The following is a 21,898-nucleotide window of genomic DNA, read 5'->3' as shown; positions in this document are numbered from 1 at the left end:
GGCATGGCCACCTACCGGCTTCTGTGCGTCTCACCAGCTGTCTGAAATAGCCCTCACCATATGTTAACACTTTACTCCCCTAATACCCATGATGACAGCGTCGCTCTGTCTCTTTAAGTCCCGGCGTGGAATGCTGTGGTTTGCCTAGGCGTTTGGGGTAGTGCCCTCACCCACACATAAACACAACCCTAAATGTGACTCACTGTCCTTCTTTCTCGCTGTTCCTCTCCTCTTTCATTCTTAGATGCCTCCCTATCCTTGTCTGCCCTTGTGAGGATGTTTCTGGTGTTGTTTTTGCGGCCTGTACTTTTCATTCTGCTTCACTTGAGTGTTTTAAAGAAAACAATGTCCTGCCCTCATCTGGCAGGCACAGTGTCAGCGTATGTTTCCTGTTTCACATGTTTGTTTGTGCCACAGGTGAAAAAGGAGGGTGCCATTGTTGACTTTGGCCTCAATAACCTCAGGAGGCCTTTTTTAAAGCTTCAAACAGTTCAGAATAGGAAACAAAGAGCTTATCTTGCAGATGCCAGTATTTTAAGGTTCTTTTTGTATTCTGTACACAGCAAAAACTGAGCTCTCAAAAACAAGGAAAAAAAGCATTAAAATGGGGGAAATAATACTTAAAATTAGCAAAATTATCTGCCAACAGAACAAGAATATTTCACTTGCTACTAAAGGCCAAAAAAACTTGAAACAAGTGAAATTCTCTAACATAAAAGTCGCCTGGTAAGAAGAAATATTTTGTCAGACAAAAAACAAGTGTATTTTGCCTTCAATTAAGATAATTAATCTTACTAAGATTTTAGTTTTTGCAGTGTATGTTGTCAATGGATAAATTGCAGGTAAAGGTATCTTAATATTTAATACAAACACGTTTTAAAATGCGTTTCTTAAGAACTTTAACACATTTTAATGACAAATCACTCAAGTTAATGTGCACAAAAAAAGTTAATCATCACCACTTGTTCATAATGTATCCCATTCTAAACTAAATGATGCCAAAATCCTGAGTGAGCCACTCCTAACTTGAACCAGAGAGCCCTCCAGTGGTAGAATCTGGCTGCAGCATTCCCTATGAATGGGATCAATAGGCAAGCTCCCTTTATTAGATCCAGATTTGACCGTCTGAAGGCACAGATGAATGATTTTTGTAGTCTGGTGAGCAGCCCACATCGAGTTCAGCCTGTCAGACATGTCTGGGGGGACGTGGGGGAGGAAAGAGAGACGCGGGCCTCAAAGTAAAAGCCTTGAGAATGTGGGACAGGGGTAAACCCTAAACCTGAGAGCTCAGCTCGGGCTAGCAGCCTTCCAGGGAACAACACTTTTCTTATTGAGCCAGCGGGCCAGACCCAAATGAGAGGTGACAGCATATTCATTTCACTCAGTGTTTTTCTTTAAGGGCTTTTTAAAATGCTGCTGAATGATGAGCGGTCAGTGGATTTATAGTTCAGGGGATGATTTAGGCTTTCTAAATGGCACTGCTTTCCTCCTGCTCTTGCTCACACTGCTTTTTTTCCACAGGAGCAGTCATTTTCAGGAGCTTTATTTCAGCCTCATGTTGTTCATGCAGGGATGACTCCCCCTGGCAACCGAGATTGATTTAAAATGTAAAGTGAGCACCTTGTTTCCCATGCCCAGTCTGGACTAGAGGCAGGGTGTGTCCACACTTACAGCTGAATTGACATAAGATAAGTGGTCTGGGAAATCCATGTATATACCCTCAGAAAAGAGAAATTCACATCATTTTGTGGTGTTATGAAAAGTAATTATATGGACACATAGTGTAGGTGCAATAAGCACAGGCACACACTGGACACTGACCAAAATATACTCTCTTTTCTTTTGATTAAGTGCATACCAGAACATACTGTATGTAATGACAACATGCATTTTGTCTCAACACCATATGTCCTTTCACAAACATCCACTCTCCCAAGCTCTCATCTCAGCGTATCCCCCCTAGGGGCAAGAATACCATAACTGAACAGATGAGGTCCCATAGTGAACGTATCAGTGGTTTGCTCTGGACCTGATGAGTGGCAACACATCAGGAGGCATTGGGAGGTCGTTAATTTATAGGGATGCTATTACCTTCATAAATGCTTGCCTCATAAAATGACTGCCTTGCTTTAATTTAATACTTCCCCTTGCTAATTATCACCCCACACACAAGCTGGCCGCTGTCTGTGCTCCGCGTGAGCTATTTTCAATGGACAGGCAGAGGAAGAGTTCTGATAAGTTTCTTTGAATTGTTTTGCTCTGTACCTGTTGTGTTGTTTCAGTGTCTTGTAAAGTTGGGCAAACCATTACAATTTTTAATCTCTTTTCTAATGGTTTTCTTGCAGCAAAAGCAGCTGTGGCTTTGTAATCATTAGCGTTTGTTATTTGCAAGGTAGAGGGTAAAGTGGTTAAGGCATCCTTGCTAAAGGTGTCACAGTTGTTCTGCCATGTGCATCATGTAATACATCTCCTGTTTGTTGATTAAGCCTCACTTAAATCTTTCAAACTGTAATACAGAAAAATAATTAAAATAACGAAGTAAGAGAACCTCCACTCTTTTGAATGTGAGACCTGTGATTACATGCTGTTCCGTGTCTGGCCCATGATTGCCTGGAAGCTTGCGTGAAAAGATTTGATATTCTGCCCTGCCTTGCCTGGTGCCACACTGCCATTTTCTCTCTCCCCGAGGAGTGAAAAAAAAAGGGCTGGAATGGGACCGATCTCCAGATCATCTCTCGGTAGCCCCTTCAACTAAATAAATAACTCATTACAGTTCAGAGTAAGGAGCTTCATTTACTCGATGTAATCGCAGATGTCTGTAGGTTGCCCACGTCATCTCAAATACAAGTGATTTTGGTGGAATCCCAAGAGAAGGACCTCTGAAATGTTAACAGTAAGGACAGACTGGCAGTGGACTGCATATGGGAAACTGTTGATGGCAGATTGTTTGGCTTCGCTTCAGTTTGCAACAAAATTAGAGCACATATATGCTAACTAATCATGAAAGACTAGCAGGAGTCTTGTGTGAGCAACAAGAGGCATAATCACCTCACAGCCACATTCCACATTTAATGTCAATGCCATGGCAAAAACAAAAAGTCCTGTATGGTGCAAGACTTGATGAAACAACCAGAAAGAGGACCTGAAGTATTTTTTCCTCTTAAAAAACACAAGAGTGTTGCCACATAAGACACAGCAATCAGTGTCAGAAGATTTAGAAACAGCATCAATTCAATAAAATCTGAACTGGCATGGTGCTATTTGAAATGGCATTATGCCTGCTGCTGTCTGAGGTTAGTGTTTAGGAAGTGCTAATAATCAATTGCAAATACAATTTAACTGAGCTATAGGTATAGAACAGCGAATGACACTTTTTCAGTGCTGATGGCCCATTTACAAGTGAGTTCTGATTTTATTTATTTATTTTTGTATTTAGAACATTAAGGTTCTCATTGTCTCACTGTTTTGGGGATATTTTGCTTTGCTGGGTGCGTGTCTCACTGAAATAGCTGCTGCCTTGACCTTTATTAGTATAGCATGCTACCAAAATTACCACCTAATATATTTCTTTTCTTTTCCTTTTTTTAAAGAATGTAATAGTTGCTGTTCAAATGTGTTAGAAAACTTCTATACTGTATCCTGAGGAAGGCAACACAGCAGGCGCATGAATGCCATTTTTCAGTTAAACGGATGTTGGGATTTCCGTCCATTGTTTCGTGCTGGGAACACTATTATCAATGTTGTTGTTTTTAATCATTGCATTAGGAAACGGTGCAACAAACAGAAGGTCTAGCCGGTGATGAAAGACGACCTTTTTACCAGATGACCCCAACACTGTAAAAAATAAAAATAAAGAGTCAGTGTGATATTGGGTCTTATGATTGTAGCCTACTGTTTTAACAAGTGATTGTTTTACATAATGGAGTGTCATTATGTTATTTCTTCCAAATGTTGTCTGTTTTTTTCATCTCTAGAACAGAAACAAAGGAAACTATCTATGAGGATGTCTTGTCATTACCTCCACGTTACAAAGTAATGATGAGACAAATGTGCGTCTTCTCTATGTAAGTATGTTTAATGGATGCCTGTTGCAACGAGCACATTAAATAGGCCTAAATTGCAGCAACAGATCCTACATCTCACACTCATCTTTGGTTTTATAGGCTCTCCAATGCAAACAGTTACAGGCGACTTCTCCGTGCACTTTGGTTGCTCTGCTCTGCGTGAAATAGCGACCTTGATGAGGCTATAAAATGCCATGCTTGGGCGACTCTCCTAACCGTGAATTGCCCCACATCCTTTAGGGGGGACTCTTGGTCGAAGATGAGGGCAGCACTGTGAAGGAAATGAAGTTAGTGAACTGAGTGGGGTCAACTGAGCAGGAAAAGACAAACCCCGCTGCAGAGGAACTCGTGCCGTTGATGTTATTCCTGCGGGAACTGTCACCATGAGGACAGACAGGAACACCAATGAATATCAAAACTTCGAGTAGACGCTGTTGATTACTGATAAAAATGGCACTGAATTGATTTAAAGTCAATATAAATGTATATTGTGAACGTATTCATCATTTGCCCAGCTGAATGGAATTGTGGTTTATTTTGCAGAAGAGGTGTAAAAGTCAAGAAGATTGTCTTATTCACCAGAAATATTCCACATCAAGCTTGATCCTTTTTGTGTGTTGGTTCGTTTTAGTGCTTTCGCTATTTATAGTTGTATAGCCTAGTCAGTGGTTGCAGTGGAGCCTAGGTGCAACTATGAACACACTTCATCCACCTCTTAATTTGAAAAAGGAAAGTTTACAGGTGAGAGAACATACAATGACAGTTTCTAGGAAGGAAAAAGAAGTTTTTGCAATGATGTTTGTTGTGGTTTTGAAGTTGTCTGACTGTTCACACAGCAGTTTACCCACATCTACCATTGCTGTTCTCATGTTTGCAATGCATTAAGTTAATCACAAATAATAATAATAACTATTGAAACATCTAAAATACAACGCAAAATATATATTACAATATTTTCGACACTTTATGTATCAAAACACTTCGTAAAGCGGATTTATGACGCTGTTTCTCTCTCTGCTTTTCCCCTTATTTCATGGTTCAGTGGCCTCACACGGCAGGCAAGGGGAGGTTTTTCTCTCGCTGCTCATTGGTCGCGGCTTTCCCATCTCAGCAACATTTCCATTCATACACCCTGCGCTCCTTTTCAGCCCCCTTTCAAAATAACTCACTGTCATCATCATTGGAAAGCTCGTTTGCCTGTACGGGACTAATTGTTTAAAATTGGCGGAGGAGTGATCAGATCGAAAAAGATCAAACACAGCGACAGGTGAGTAGAGAAAAATAGCCTAACAAAAACTGATTCGCGTTCGCTAAAGTGCTGCACAGGCAAACTCTGCGGCGTAGGGGTGCATGCAGGAGCACAATAAATCATTTCCACTTGTTTTATTGCTATGATTATTGCTCAGTCGCATTGTAAAAAGCAGTAGATTGCACATCAATTGATGAAAAAAAGTTTTGCAGCTCCGAAATGGCTCCGACAGTGAAAGTAAATCAATCTCTGTGTTAATGTTTGTGTCTTACGGCATCAGACGTGTTATTCAAAGTTTTACCATATTCATAGTTTTAGATGGGCGAAATGTGAGTTTTGCAATTGAAAAATAAACTTTTGTCAGCTCACTTCTTCGCAGTCTCACTTTAGGGGAGTCTGTATGGAAGAGGGGAAAATGGAATGCGTATTAGCTGAGAATCAGTTGGCTCTCGTTTATGATGGATAACAGCAAGGTAAGATGCTTAAAATGTAACACTAGAGGGGTCCCGGCCCACGGGGCTGTCTGGGAGGGAGGTTCACGCCGTTATTCACCAGTCCTCCTCTGCCTAATTGGCTGCAGATGCGGTATCCTATGCTCTTTTTACCGCGTAGAAATTGGATGCATTTGGGGAACTTTATGAGGCGAGCCCTGCGTTTGCCTGCAGGAGCCGAAAAGACAAAAAAAAGAAACACTGGTCCCCTTACAAGCATTTAAACCGTGCCACGTTCATGTATTAAGCCCTCCTTCCTTTGCTAATTTATCACGGGGTAGCAATTCAAAGCGCAGAAAAAAAACTTCAGCAGAAACGTGAAATTGCGCTGTAAAAAAAGAGAAATTGTGGTGCTATTAAATCCCTTGTCGCGTGCAGGAAAGGTACAAGTCTCCTGTGTTTTTAGAGCTTCATTTTTTGTTTCTTTTCTTCTTTCTTTTTTGTTGTTGTTGAATTTTCTTGTGAGGTGTGATATTAAGATCACACGGGCCCAAGATCTGCATCCAATAGGACTACTAATTATGCTAAAATGCAGAGTCGGTAAACGGCTGCTTTGATTGTAAATCTATAATGCTGGTCAGGTCAGAGCACACACGCTACTGAACAGGAGAATGATGCCCCAGTGGCCTTATTAAGATATACTGAACTTTAATGGAGCGTCCTGAATACCAATATATAGGTCCATATACGTTCATTTGCTTTATCACACAGTCTATATAACAGCCATTTGTGATGTGCCACTGCCTTCCTTATAATTGCACGGGGAGGGAAGGCCTAAAGACACCGTCCTCTAAGTGCCCTTTCACCCTAGACTTTGTAAGCTGCACTTATTAAAGCGAAAAGTGTTTCAATATGTGGTAAGCTTTAGGGGAAAACGTGATGGGGGTTGGGGATGGGGCCCTATTCTTCTTGCTGCCCAGCTACTATTGGGCGACTTGGAGTAATCCATCCATGTTACCAGTAGGTTAGTGGTGTCATTTCCATCTGTTGGTGTTGTTAATGTATGGACAGCGGCAATAAAAAACCTACCCGTATCTGATACCTCTGACCCTTCAGAAAAATGAGGTCTCTATGAATGAATCAAGGGGTTATGTGTGCAGTCAGACAGACACACCGGGGGCCATTAAGCAAATTTGACTTTCCCTTTATTTTGGTGGAAGTGGTAACCCATGTGCATAATGTGGAAGTCCACAAAACCCGCAGCAGGCTACTTTGTGAATATTTGCTGTGCAGCACGTAGCTGTCATGTCAAGTGTAAGTGATGTCTTGATGACAGCAAGAATAGTTTATTTTTCTAGAAAAATCTGAGCTAATCATGAAAATAATACATAATCAGGTTAAAATCGAAATTACAACAATAGCCTATTAATAACGATATTAAGTTATTATTAATTATCTGTCTTTTCCTTTCCTCAGGGCCCATTGGACACTGAGCACCCTTGGGCCTGTCTGTCAAGTAGACATGTTTCAAACTGTCCCTGACACGTCGTCTTACGTCAAGGTAAGACACCACCGTCAATTCGATCAGGTAATGCTGGAGGGACTAACTGGGGCCCTTTCATTTTTTACTTAGGTTTTACTGTGAAGTTTCCCATATTTTCCAACAAGTCTAAATTGCCCTAAAAAATCCAGTCTGCCCAGCCTTATACTGAGTGTTAAAACAAGAAGCAAACCAACAATGAGTAGCTTTAATTATAATTTAATTTGCATTAGATACAAGTAGAATTAACTAATTACAGTGCATTTTCTGTGGAATACAAAAGTCTTGTTATATTATGGCAATTTGACGTCATGATTCTCTCTCTCTCTCTCTCTCTCTCTCTCTCTCTCTCTCCTGAGAATGTAAATAAAGAAAACAGCGCACATCTGGTGTTCAGATAAAAAAAACTGCATCGCCTACCATATGGCGCTGCATGAATACCTGCAACTGCTACATAGCTGAGGCACTGAAACCATTAAATATGTATTTTATATATATATTTATATAAAACCGCACGTGACCGTATACTGTCCAGATAATGTTAAACGAGCACTTTGCTCACACTTGTGTCAGTTAATATTGTAGGCTGCATCACGTTTGCTCACATCCATCATAATAATCTACAGAGGGTGACTGAGCGGATTGTGACTCATTAGAATGGGTCATTGTACACAGGCGAGCTATGGCAATATCTTCTTAATCAAGGTATTTTTCCAAGGGCGACTTGTTAATGTTTTGAAGACTTATTTCCCCCTTTAAATAAGGGTCCTTTTCATCCAGCCACGGCGTTTGTGCCACTGCAGAGAGACTCTGCGTTTCTGGGCTCAGAACAATTCCTGATTTGTTGTGAGAGAGTTGAATAGTGCGGGAATGTTTTAGGTAAAATATACTTTTAAATGGGTCTTTCTGCTCCCTAAAACTGCTCCCTAAAACAGACAAGATGCCTATGAGGGAGGGGCAGAGGTTAGTGGGACTTGAGCGTGGAAGACGATTTTTGGAGTTAACTTTCAATTTTACAGTGCTTGCATCTCATAGCTTGTTTGAGTTTAGGTGGAAATGCAGCCTAGATTATTTCTGTTTGTTCTGATTCCAATAATGTCATTTTGTTATCCTGCCGGCATTCAGGGTTCGCGTGTGTGTTTTTTGCGTGCAAGTGCTGCGCTCACTGGCTCACTCACATTGAAGGAGATATTGGTCAGAATGTGGCACGCCTCAATACAAAACTTAAAGAAATATTCCTCATTCAAGCGAATCCACGGCCCAGCATTTGGTTTTGTTTGGTTAAGGCCAGGCGAGACTGGAACTCTCCAATAAAAATAAATCTCAAATTAATTATGGCCTAGAGCGAGGGGCCAGACAGTTCGTGCTTATATGTGCTGCAGACTCCACTTTTTGCCCTCAGTATTGTGACTCGGACTGTCTTGTAGCCTGAGAAAAGGAATTATCTGAGTACAAGTCTGCAGTCTGCTAAACAGCTAATTTAGCAGGCTCATATTGACTGGGACTATTTCTTCTTTGGAATAACACAGCTGACAAGTTTCTCACAACATTCAGTAGTGGATTCTAATATCCCACCTCAGGAATGATCAAATGAGGTACCTTAAATTCATAGACTACACCAAAAGAATTATTGTATCATACAAAGCACAAAGAAAAAAAAATATGGGGACAATTCATGCATGTTGACTAGTTTTAAAAATCTTTTGAAACAAATTCCAGTGCCTTGGCATGAAGAATGCAGAATCTACACAACACATTGTTTACAAAAATGTGCTTGATTAACAAAACCTTAGTACATCTTCATATAAGCTAAAAAGAACAATTGAAAGACTGCTGAGCATAAACTATGTATAGTGTCTGCCCGCCCCTGGCTCGTTGCCCCAGCAAAGAGACAGAGGAGCTACTGGCTCGTGGTGTAAGGAAGAAATGTCTGGCTGTCTAGTTCCAGCGTCAAGCCAGATGTTCTGTGGTTCACTGTGTAAACCAACTTGCATCTGTTTATTGGCCTTCCAAAATGTTTGTTACCACTGTATTCATTATGGTCTTGGTAGGTCCTGGACCCTAAGTCTTCCTATTAAGCTCCTTGACTGGGATGGCATTTTAATTGAGAGGGAGTTATCTGGTCTGAGGCAGATTGTTGGTGAGATGTTGTTAGATTAGAAAATCAGCCTCCTGTAAGTTTGCAGCTTTTTTCATAACACTTTATAACACTGCATTTCAATTGGACGGATTTTGGACAGGGGAGTGTAAGTTTGCCTTTTTATTAATGGAAACTGCTGATGTAAATCCAAAGAAGCACATCTCAATATAAAACTGTAAAAACGGGGTTTTTTAAGAGATTTGTTTCTATTACTGGTCATAAAGCTCTGTAAGGTAAATAACCTGTTCAATGTCACATATTAATCACCTCTTTAATTTGCCACTTTATCACTAGTCTCCCTAACATAAAATGCATAGCCTATATAAAGACCTCAGACACTGGAATGTATAGAAACACAAAACAAACAAAAAAAAAGAAACCAAACCAGTCACTGAAGAGTTAAACAAGGTGTCTCCCTTAATTACACGAGTCTGAACTGGCCTCAGGCAGGAGAAGCCTTGACCCTTAGCAGGATCCAGATGTGGTAGTCCCAAGGGTGGGGGCCCTCAGCCCCACCAGACCCCCAAGTCGAGAGCAGACAGGCCGGCCCTGCTGTCTGTAGTTGCGGCGGCGCAGTCTCTGTTTGGCCTCTCTGAGGCCGCTCCCCGAGGCAGAACCCCAACACTGCAAAAAATATCCCTTATCATCGTTTCAACTAAATTGTATTAAATTGAGTCTCTTGATAGTGGTGGAGGGTATTTTTCACACAAAAAACCCTGAAACAATTAAAATAGTAAGCCACGCTCTCTAAAGCGGGTTTCCTTTAAGTCTCTAAGTTACCCACTTGACTTTTATGTATCTCTTTTGTCTTCAGAAATAAAAGATTACTGAAATGCTGAATGTGGCAATCAATCTGTGAAAATGGATGTTTCTTGCAGTGTTACTGGTCTGGTCACGTTCAGAGCTGGCTTCGTGTCTAGCATCTGCACTAAAATTATGGCTGAATTGATGAGGGCAATTTCATAGGGCAGACGAATAGGGGAAAATACCTATGTGGGGATGGGTTATTGTGATTAGGGGATTTCTTTTTTGTCGGGCTCAGGCGAGTAGTGAGAAACCACTGAATAGCAATAGCAAACTCACTAATAGTTATCATAGTAATAATCTATATTTGGGTCCCATTTAAAGTGTGCTCTTGTTGATGCAGGCTGCATTTAATCCACTGAGTCCTGTGGTGAACAGCAGACGCACACGTGTAGAGCAGACCCTCAGACTATAGTGCGGTTAGCTGCTGAATGCTTGGATTTTATTAATGGTGTCTCAGGAAAACTTCACAGAAGCTTCACGGAGAGCTGTAACAAAAAATGACCAGGTTGCAACAACTCCTACCATAGGTTTCTCTCCTGTTTTGATTTAGAGGTCCATCGGCTATAAGTCTGATAGAAACATCTGTCCACATTCAAAGATGAACTTTATTTTATGTATCAATTACACTATGAAATATAGAATAAAACAGGGAATAGGCTGATTTACAGAGGGATGGAGGTATGACCAGATGGGTGTCTGAAGTGTAGGCGTGAACTAAAAAGCGCTCTAAAACATGGAGTCACATAACTTAAGAGTGTCCTGCTACACCTCATTCCCAAAAGCCTCACATTTAAATGTGCTTAGAAATAATAAGTCGGACAAATAGTAAACCCTTCCACACCATAAGTGACATTGCTGGGAAAGCAAAACACACAACACTATTCGACCAACAGGCTACACGGCAATGGCTGCGCACAACGCAGGCAGTCATCCTGTAAATATTTCCGAGCAGAAAAACATAACAGTGGAGCGAACACTCAATTGTTTTCCCTGCTTATCTCTCTGGGACAGTATCCTGCTTTTTTGAAGGCAGGGCTTTCGGTGACACACAGCTTCCTTCTCAACCTTCTCAACAGCGGTGACTTCACTTCCCAAATTTAGAGGAAAGAAAAAACTCAATCCGGTAAAAGTGTCTCTTCTCTCCGCCACATACCGGGGGCTGGAATTAATTCAGGAGCGTGTCATGTTTGGGATATTGTCGGGGTCCGCTGAAAATTGCGCAAAATGGACGGAACTATTAAGGTAAGGGTGGAGAACGGGGTGTATGAGTTTGTGGGAGACTGCTTTTTCTGAGTTGCGCCTCCTTTTTTAAGCAATGGGTTGAAATGCCTCTCTGTGTCGCTCTGTGAGCTGGGACCTCCAATCTGACGACGATGAGCGGCTTTTTTCTCTCGGTCTGAAAGCGGTAACAAGATTTCCCTCTTTTTCCTCTTTCTTTGAGAATATCCACTTTCGTTTTTTCAATAAGCTGCCCGGGTGTGAGGATTTGCTACGGTGTGGATTCAAGGCTAAATCAGAATCACGCTTTGGATTTTGGGGACCAAGCGCACAATTACGCACGTCTGGAAAGGCAAAAAGGAGTGGCTATTTGTTTCAGACAACACGCGGTAGACTGTAATTTCATTATATGTATAAGTAATCCTCGAGTTCAACGGTTTGGTTTAGTCTGGGCAGCGGGGATTGAGCAATAGCCATGACTGGATGTACCGCTGGATACGATGTGTCGAGCTGCGCAACAGCGGTGTGGCACATCGCCCGGCTCGGTCCGAGGATCCTGTCGTGGGTGAAAAACTATGATGGTTTGGTATTTACACAAGAAATAATCTTTCTCTCTTTATTGTTGTTGATTATTGTAACTTCTCTCCCTCCGTCGCATAGAGAGTTTTGTCAAAGTGTAAGGAAAGCTGTAACTGCTCAGTTTGCAACACTTAAAACCACAAGGCTTCACAATGGCAACCTTGGCTCGCTCCTTATATAGTTACACAAGTATTTTGAAATGGTATGTTGGTAGTCAAGAGCGCTAGTCTACATTAACATTGGCTACTGCCCCCGACAGTCAAATTCCAGATGCATTATGACTGCAGCCACCAGATGTTGAATGGCAAGTCCCGATTAGTTCACAATGGGATGCGTTCAGTCTGGGTCCTCCGGTTGTAAGTGTAATCTCACAAGAATGCAGCGTTTGCGTTTACCCTTATTGTTGCTGAAAAGTAATGCTACTTGTTTTTTGTTTTTTTTTATTGAAAGTAGCGGGTTTGTGGCGGCTGGGTGTGGTGTGAGTTTTGGAAGAGTGTTAACGCTAGCCAGACAAAAATGTCAGGTTGCAAATAGTCACTTAAATCTCACAGCGCTGTGATTGTTTTATTATGTATCGGGCATGAATGCCATGCTGCAGGAGGACACCAACGTCTCAGCCTGGATGTCTGTAACAAAGCAACAAGTTGTGACAATTAATGTAATCATAATTAAATCCTTGGGTATAAATGACTGGCTGCTAGCTGCATTCATGCTCGCTAAAAGAAAGGAAGGGCTCTCTAGCCATGAGAGCTTCCTGTTCTACACAATCTTTTCCTGACAGGTTTCCTCTTCCTCCTTAAACAAAAGACAGGAATGCCCCCCCGTGGGTGGCTCCTGCTAGATGGCTGTGTGTGTGAACGTCAAACAATCACACGTGTAGTCTGGATGTGGAGCTATTGCATGTATCCTCTGCTCCAGACGCGTCGTGACGCATTTGGAGAGATAGACTTGGCTGATGTAAACAGAACAGAGGTGGCTCCCAGCAGGTGTCACACTCACACAATGCTTACAATGCTGACCAGTTTAACAGCTGAGCCTTGATGATGTTTTTTCCCCTTTGTCTGTGGCACAGCAGAAATACACTATTGCAAAAATAGAAACTAAATCATATTTATGTTTTCAGCAAAATGTTTTTAAGGACAAAGCTTTTATAAACTCACAACCTGTATAGAGTGATTATGTTCGGATATGGTCCTAGGGAGAAAATCATCTAAATTGTTTGAGTGGCTCACAACCATTGGGCAATTATCTGTGGATACTGTGAGACAGACAGTGTAACCGCCTGTAGCTCCCACTGGCAGTATGTGTGTGTTCCTCACAGATACTGGAAAGAAAACATAGACACTGGTCTGTCATCCTCTCAGCTTCTCATGAGAGTGGTGTGCCCCTATTTTTAAAAACCTTCTGCAATCTTGATAAGCACACACCACTTGCCAATCATGGTTTCAATTGTGCAGGCTGATAATGTCACTGTAAATATGACATCCAACAGTCCTAGTAGTTGACTAAGCCCTTATCGGGCTGTAATGAGACATTCCCTCACTCTCCTACACTTTATCATCCACAGACTAGCTGGTGTGCTCTGCTCAGATAGCGAGTCTTGCTGCCAGGGTTCAGGCTATGATGGATCCACTGATTTCATCAGTGGAAAATCTAATTCTGGCGAGATGGTTAAATGCTCTGGAGAGGTTCAGCATTTTTATCCACCCATTAACCCAAAGAGTAATATTTTTTTGGACTAGGAGTTTATAGAAACATTTGTTTTGTATTTGATGTGTGGTATAGGCCTAGCTGTTTCTAACCGTGTGTAATGAGAATAATACATTCATCTCATGTCTGAGAATAAGTTTGACTTGTCAAACCACTTCTCGACATTATTGAAATGCAGGTCCCTTTTATTCTAGGGTATTTACAAATGATGATTTTGTAAATCTTTGTATCCATATTTGTGTAAACACAGCCAGTAGTGGGCCTGTGGCAATACAACAGAGGGCACTATAGTGCATATACAAATTAAAACATATTCCCACTGCAAAGTTTACCACAACTTCAAATAATAAATAGTACACAGAAAAGGCTTCACCTGTCACTTTCTTTTATTAGATCAAGTAACTGCATTTATTAAAATTATTTAGACGTTAATAATTAAAAATGCACAGATGGCTTCCAATCAGTATCAAAATATATGGTCCAACTATTGGCATAGCAATGATCCCCTCAAGTACATTACATTGCTAAACAATTTAGTCTTGCTTATGTTGCTTATCAGAGAGCTCAGATTTACTCAAAAGTTGACACATCATTTATTTTATCTATAAAAGTAAAAATTTGTTTGTGTTGATACTGTATACAAGGTGTGATTATTGTAGTTAAAGGAAATGTTTAGCATGTTGTATTTCAACTCAGTGTCCAAGTGGAGTTGGTGACAGAGCATACCTGCCATTTAAGAATCACTATAGTATTTTTGTGTATGCATATGTATACCACTTACATATTATAATCAGTCTCTAGTTGTACCAGTGAATACTTTTACCACAAAAAGAGACATTTGTCATCAAAAGAGGCATAAGTGAAAACGTTCTACTTGCATTAAATGTCTTAGAATGGAATGAAACTGATGTTTTGTGAGATCATGAGGATTTTTATTTCATAAAAGTAACATTTTAGGGAATGGAAACAGCTTCATGTTGGAAATACCGATCAATGAATATCAAGTAGCATTTTCCCCCTGAAGCAGATATGTGGCATTTTGGAATGAAATAATTCAGTCCTCGGGAATTAGACACGTCTCCGTATAAGCTGTGCCATCAGATCCAGATGTGCATCAGACCCGAGCTCAATCTTCAGCAGAAACATATGACTGTGATGATTTCACTTGATTTTGTGACTTATTGTTTTTTGTATTTGTCTGTTCGATTGTTAATTTTAACAATGATAGATGAGGAAATTATAACAAAGGCTCACTCATCAAGTCATTGTTATGGAGAATCAACATTCTGTGCCAGCTAAAGGTTGCCTGGCACAGGTCTGAGTAGGTGACATTGCCCAACTCTGTTCACTGTCAAACACTAACCAGTGACATCTGTATGTTAAAATCATGTACATAATCCATGCTTTACTTCCAAGACATTACATGAGGAGCATGCTGGAAACCACGTAATATCTTGGCCAGCGCTGAGTTTCTGCGTTTGTTTTCTTTAATAAACTTACATTTCTCCAGCTGAGCTACAGCAAAGGGGTCAGTGTAGCCGTGACCCCCCCATTGCTTCTGTTGAGTCTTCAGCTTTGGAGGGAAGCCCAACACTCAGACAAGACAGACACATTAGGGCATGACAGGGGATTTTGGGTTCCATTGAAGTCGAGAACATACTGTTAATGGGCAAGTCAAAATGATTATACATCCAGGAATCTTGGAAATCTTGTTTAGAATATTTAGAATTTTCAGCTCCTACAGTAAACTTGAGAATTTGAGAAGTCATTTCAAAAGATGGATTGGTGAACCAATGGGTCATTACTGGGAAACAGCTGTATTGACTGATGATGTCAGTAAACTACTATGGTGGTAGCGCCCAAGCTTACAACTCCACTGTGGGCATGATTGAAGTGCACATCCTAACATCAACAGGAAGCAACATTTGCTTCGTGGACTGTATACACAAACCACTTAGGATGCCAGACTGCGATATGAGCAATAACTGCACATAATTGCTGTAAACAAATATGCACAAGAGATTGAAAATTTCACATAGAAAGTTTCTGGGTAGTGTCAAATGTGAGGCTAGAGTTGTATCTGCTCATGTTTGTGAGCGTATTCTTATCATTCTTATCACATGACTTTGTCTTTCCACTTGAAACAGCTTGACACTTTGGGAAATACAGCTCTTCGCCTTCGTGCCGTGAGTTAGATGAAATGTTTGAAACTACTTTTATATCTGTTGGTTAAACATGAAACTACAGCAAAGACATGGTTAGCTTAACTTAGCATAAAGAATCAGGCTTAATCAGCTAGCCTGACCTTGTCCAGAAGTAAAATAAACTGCCTGCCAGCACCTCTAAAACTCTTAAATGAACACAATATATCTCGTTTCTTTAATACGTACCAAAAAAGAGCTATGTTGTGTTAATTAGTGAGCTTTAGATGAGTTGGTGGATGAATTTAAGGTGACCAGCAGCTGGCTGGTGCCTCCCTGTATTTTTTATTCTAAATGTTTATCTATAATCTCATCTAACTCTCAACAAATCCAATAAGTTCCAAAATAACACATTTCTTTGTGTATTGGTTAGGATGGCTATATATGCACTATATGGGATTTGCTGACATACTAGAACTTGTAAAGTGACTTGAGAAAGACACACCAATTATTTGTTCCTTCTACCTACAGGAGGCGCTATCAGTGGTGAGTGAAGACCAGTCCTTGTTTGAGCCTCCGTACGCTGCTGCTGCCCCTCTCCCCAAGACAGACATGACTGCATCTGGCACACAGGACTACGGCCAGACCCACAAAATAAACCCCTTACCCCCACAGCAGGAGTGGATCAACCAGCCAGTGCGGGTCAACGTCAAGCGAGAATATGAGCATATGAATGGATCCAGGTATGGCATGACAACTATTTCCAATGCCTCACATTCTTAAGTGTTCAGTGAGAAATGAGTTTTTTATTTTAGTATTTCTTATACATATTAGATGGTTGGTGTTCATCACTACAGCTGCTGCTATAAATATTGTCATTTGTTATTCAACAGGCCATTTATTTACCGTGACTAGCCTTCACTTTTTGCTTCTAATCTTCGATATACTTGGCCCTGGCTAGGGTAGGGCTTAAATATTCCCTGCCAAAGTCAATGACTGGAAAAGAAAAACCAACAACACCCAATTTATCTGCTGATAATATTTTTACAACTTTCTTGTACATGTGTGTTTGTGTAGCAGGGAGTCTCCAGTGGACTGCAGTGTGGGTAAATGTAATAAGATGGTGGGGGGTAATGACACATCTCAGATGAACTATGGAAACTACATGGATGAAAAGAGTGCCCCTCCCCCCAACATGACCACCAATGAGCGGAGAGTCATTGTACCTGCAGGTAAGAATAGTTTTTTGAGCATCAGTGTAAAGCTGTGTGTAATAAAAATATCTGAAAATGTATTCATAAAATTGTGTATCTGTGTAATCATTTTGTTTTTATACAGGTGTTTTTCTGTGCTGCTGCTGTAATTACAGACAGAATCACTCTTCTGTTTTGGTATAATTTTGCCAATGCTGTAAATGTTTTATGAGTCCCATTTTTATTTAGCTGGTTCTTGGGTTAAAGCATTGTTCAAATGGTTTACGTCACTCGCGGGAGCACGGCTGACTGTGTGCAGGTAGAGATGTCTGCTTGTCTGCCAGACCTAATATATTTCTTCACTGGTTTCATGAAGTTGATCTTTCAGTATGTGAAATAACACAGTTCAGTGAGTAACAAGTGCAGTTTCAGGGTTATAGCCTTCAGAAAAGTAATTTTAATGTGCAAGTTGACTTAAGCTAGAGAACCAACGAGAATGACTGTATTTCCCCAAAAATGAGCACATTTAATTGATTTCATTAAAATCCAAGGGAGCAATGGAAAATTTTAATTTTAAAGGATATTCAAGACTTAGTGCTAAACTGACGCAAATGGCCACTCATCTATTAACCTAACTGGGGCTCCACATGGAGGCCACTCCTTAACCAGAAGTGTTGAGTTTGGGTTTGGTTTGTAGTATATCAGATGTGGGTCAAGTAGTCCTTGCAAATGCTGATGTTTCTGTTTGTTTTATCCTACTTTGTTGTCATATGGTATAGTGAAAAAAGTGCCACAGAGTTTGAACAATCACAGGAAGGGATTTCAAAGTGAAAGATTATTTACCTGAAGCCTAATATGAGTCATGCCATTCAGGTAAATCCTGTTCATGTGGTTTGAATAGGAGAAAAATATTTACAACTATCTGAACAAGGTCTGCTATTGATACAAAATTCTGTTTCCAATTTGTTCTTTTCTCCCCCTCCCTTCACCTTAGTCAGATATGAGGCTCTCCCAACAGTCTAAACTTCCTCTCTCTTCTTCTGTCTTCCTGCAGATCCATCATTGTGGTCCCAGGACCATGTGCGCCAGTGGCTTGAGTGGGCCATCAAGGAGTACGGCCTGTTAGAGATCGACACGGCTATGTTTCAGAACACAGACGGCAAAGAGCTCTGCAAGATGGGCAAGGACGATTTCCTCCGGCTCACCACCATGTACAATGCAGAAGTGCTTCTCTCTCATCTCAATTATCTCAGGGAAAGTAAGTACACTTTGTGCAACTTAAGTGCAGAGATTAACAAAGAGGCCAATCAAGAGATGACAATAAATTAATGGTTTATTGGAACAAATATTGAACTGCAGAATAGAATTGGTATTCCTGCTGTACATCCTGCTGTTTGTGCTTAAGATAAAAGCATCCATCTTTTCCAAAAAATAGAAGTCAAAATCAAGACACAAGCCTCTTTTCATATACTTTTCTCTACTTTTGGATGAACAGTGAGGGGGAAAATATGCCAAACCCGAGCAATCAACATGACACTTTTTTTTTGTCACCGCACTATATTCATATTACCATCAATAAACAATGAAATAGCTTTTACTGGAAACTTATTTCTCCATAATGGCTGCGCAGTATTTAGCAGAGCTGTGGAAACCAAGAGTTTTTTCCCCCCTTGTCGAGATAACCATCGACTACATCCCCCACTTGACTTTGCAGCGCTTTATTCCACGTGGTCCAGAAAGATGGAGCCCAGGTGCATTGCCTCAGGAATCATGCTAGGCCTGCGTGTTCAGAACAGCAAGGAAAGTTGATCTGCAATTTGCAATAGAGGCAACTAAATTTGAGCCTCATACCTTTGAAGAGTTCCTCGGTGCAATCCTGCTTCATATGTTTCGGCTGGGAAACAAAGCCAATTTTCTGGGGCAGTATGCAAATGACATTTTAATATTAAGATGTAACATCTGGCATGGCTACCGGTTTGAATGCACAGTATAGTCTACAGTAGTTCGAGCAATAGATATGTCTGCTGTTTACTATGAAAATAAACAGATTGTAATGATTGTTGGACATACACAGAACAGTATGTCCCATCTCTGAATTCCTCTCATTCTGTACTTTAAAATAGAGAGAGCTGCTACTGCTGCGGCTGCAGAATACCATGACACCATGTTGGGTGGAGTGACTGATGGCTCAACTAAATTTAACATTACTCCCAAGAAATTGCGATGGGCCTCGGTGTGATGTAATGGGAACTGTATTTTGTGGGTGTCAACAGTTTTCTCTATGCACAGCGTCTGGGCAGAGAGAGATGCTTGTCATGAGTATAACAGCCTCATTGTGCAGTGCAGCAGCGGGTGGATCTGTCTGACCGCCACTGGGCACACTCCGCAGAGCAGTTTTCATTATGGCCACTGGCTGCGGGACTTAGCCACGGCTTAGGCGGGCTGTACCGCGACTCTGCCCATTGCTGCCCTTTTTTTGATTTAGACCTTGTGTGTTTTGGAGACAGAAGAGATGTCTCGGGAATCCTCTCCACTTGCCAGTTGAAATTGCTTTGGACCCTTTCCCAACAATCAAAAAGATGAATGCTCCCGTCCCGTGCCTGGACCGACACGGTCTCTAAAAAGCAGCTCTCTAAAAAGTGAGCAGTGTGTATTATTGACACTGGGAGCCTAAGGGCAAAACGAACCATGTTAGTAAATGAACGTCTAAGGAAGACTGAGAAGGAGGAGGAGATGGAGAAGGAGAAGGAGGGCTGAAGCTTTATGCAGACCCTGCAGGGCTGATGATTTGGAAACTAAAGCCGTTCTCTCTTTTCCCCTCGCAGCACAAACAAACACAATCATAGACGTGGAGCAACCCTGTCCAGAAAATAGACCTCTGGCTTCCCTCACGAGAGTTGGAGCAGGGCTGAGCTTCCAGAATACTGAAAAAGAGAGAGGGAGGGAAAGACTTAGCCAAGTCCTGGAAGTATTAGTGATTACAGGTCATGTGATGTCTTCCCTCAACCCCATTCCCCGCTCTTTCCTTTATTACCCCCCATCCTCCTCCAAAAAATGGATGGTCCAACGGGGTACCGCAATCATTTCATACACATCTGTGTGCATGATGTGTGCCTTTGGTTCTGTTTATTGAACCTCTGATTAACATTCCTCGGAGTCATTAAGCTCTGTATGTACACTCAGCACAGGGCAGGGAAACACTTCCCCGCCCTACAGCCATACCATAACAAAACATTCCTGCCACGTCACGCGCAGAAATATGGCTCAGACACCCACACTGGTGCAATTGCGGGCACAATCTGATCATCTGACTGGCTACCCAGCTGCTTACAGTAACAAGGGTAGTTGCCCATGCATTATTTTGGCCTCCTTGTTGGTCACTTATCCAGATTTTTATAAGTGATGGCCGCCCGCACCCCAATGTGCTTTCAATTTGGGGTGCAATTTGAGAATTTGTTCAAATTAGTCTGTCAGGGAGGGACCGCGGACTGTTTGCTTTATCGCACCCATGTAGGTCGGTTTGATACCACATGTGCTGGAAACAGAGCGGTGCAAAAGAACCTCAGACAATGAAGGACTGTATCCTCTGACACACAAAGATGCAAGAAGAGAGAGGGAAAAAAGAGAGGGGATAAATGAAAGAGGGAGTGAAGAGGAAAAGTAACGAGACTGAGAGCTGAACCTACCGTAGATGTAAAGACACATAATAGTAGAAATTTGATGAACATATCCTTGTCAGATAGATTTTGCAGTAGTTATTTGAGGACAAGGGCAGGAGGGTGTGAGCAAGAGAAGCAGTTATAGAAAGAGAGTGAGAGATAGAAAAAAGAAGTAGGGGGTGGGGGGGACGACTATTTTTTAGAAGTGTGGAAACGGTCCGAGGTGGTCATGATTGAGTGCCATTGGAGAATAGCAATAGTTCTGTTTCCCAGCTGTTGTCGTTGCTTGTGTGTCTGGATGGATTTACAGTGAGGGAGTCAAGACAAAGAGAGAGAGAGAAAGAGAGAGCGGGAGAGAGAGAGAGAGAGTGAGAGAGTGATAAGTCTGGGCTTCTGCACTGCTGCTGCTCGCTCCAGAGTGGGGGACATTCTCGAGCCCTCAATAGTTTATACAGACCATAAACATCTGGGCTCGAAGGCTGAGTAGGGAAAAAGGAGGTCTGGAGAGCTCTCTCTCTCTCTCCCCTCACAACATTTTTATTGAGCTCCCCTTGCATTAGTTCTTTCTATTGGCAGATTATCACTGGTGCAGAGGGGCTCAACGGCCTGGCTCTGTGCCCTTTGCTGTTAGCTGTCTACTGTTAGCCACCATTACAGAGCAGTTTGCGGCTGCTCACTTGACTGCTGGGGTTCAGACACTTAGCACTACAGGAATTTATGTACGTATCACATTAACATAAGATGAGGTGGATAATAAGCAGTTGCTATTTATGTAAACACTAAGATGAGCTCAGCTGTAATTTAAGATGGCTGCATAGAAGTCCATAATAATTGTACTTGCATCCCAATTGCAAGTTAAGAATGTTGATAGGGGGCAATTCTGCAAAAACTTGGATTTCATTCAGTGATGCTGGCAACCCTAACATTTTCTTTCTGCAATACCTGCGCATGGCAACTATGGTTAAAGTTAGGGTAAGACAGTGGTTATGGCAAACGAACGGTGGTCAGGGTACTGTTATGATGCCAGAATACTCCAACAGAAGCGCTTGGCAGATGGCAGGACAGTTCCTCACACAAATTTTCTGGCACTTTCCAAGCATCTCGAAAAGTTTAGACAACTAAACACGTGGTCAAGGCCAGGGAGGTTTCAATTGTGGTCCACAAAAG

General features: G+C 41.5%; 1 protein-coding gene across 10 annotated transcripts in view; it reads left to right on the top strand.

The window, feature by feature from the left end:
• The first annotated feature begins 5,178 nt into the window (after positions 1 to 5,178).
• fli1 (Fli-1 proto-oncogene, ETS transcription factor) overlaps positions 5,179 to 21,898 on the top strand; it is a 35,543-nt gene continuing 18,823 nt past the window's right edge. Inside the window, exons 1-5 of one of the 10 annotated variants that reach the window (XM_046073982.1) lie at positions 5,179 to 5,331; positions 7,221 to 7,305; positions 16,411 to 16,622; positions 16,960 to 17,111; positions 18,127 to 18,330. In XM_046073982.1, the coding sequence (XP_045929938.1) occupies positions 7,267 to 7,305; positions 16,411 to 16,622; positions 16,960 to 17,111; positions 18,127 to 18,330 (607 nt within the window). In that variant the 5' untranslated portion in view covers positions 5,179 to 5,331; positions 7,221 to 7,266. Of the gene's footprint in view, positions 5,332 to 7,220; positions 7,333 to 11,345; positions 11,474 to 11,514; positions 11,637 to 11,709; positions 12,036 to 16,410; positions 16,623 to 16,956; positions 17,112 to 18,126; positions 18,331 to 21,898 lie in introns of those variants that run through there. The other 9 variants (XM_046073981.1, XM_046073979.1, XM_046073986.1 and 6 more) reach the window with 9 other exon arrangements.

The sequence above is a fragment of the Micropterus dolomieu genome, linkage group LG17 (genome assembly GCF_021292245.1).
Source record: "Micropterus dolomieu isolate WLL.071019.BEF.003 ecotype Adirondacks linkage group LG17, ASM2129224v1, whole genome shotgun sequence".
NCBI classification, from domain to species: domain Eukaryota; kingdom Metazoa; phylum Chordata; class Actinopteri; order Centrarchiformes; family Centrarchidae; genus Micropterus; species Micropterus dolomieu.
Note: the sequence above shows the minus strand (reverse complement) of the source record. Positions and strands in the feature narration are given on the sequence as shown.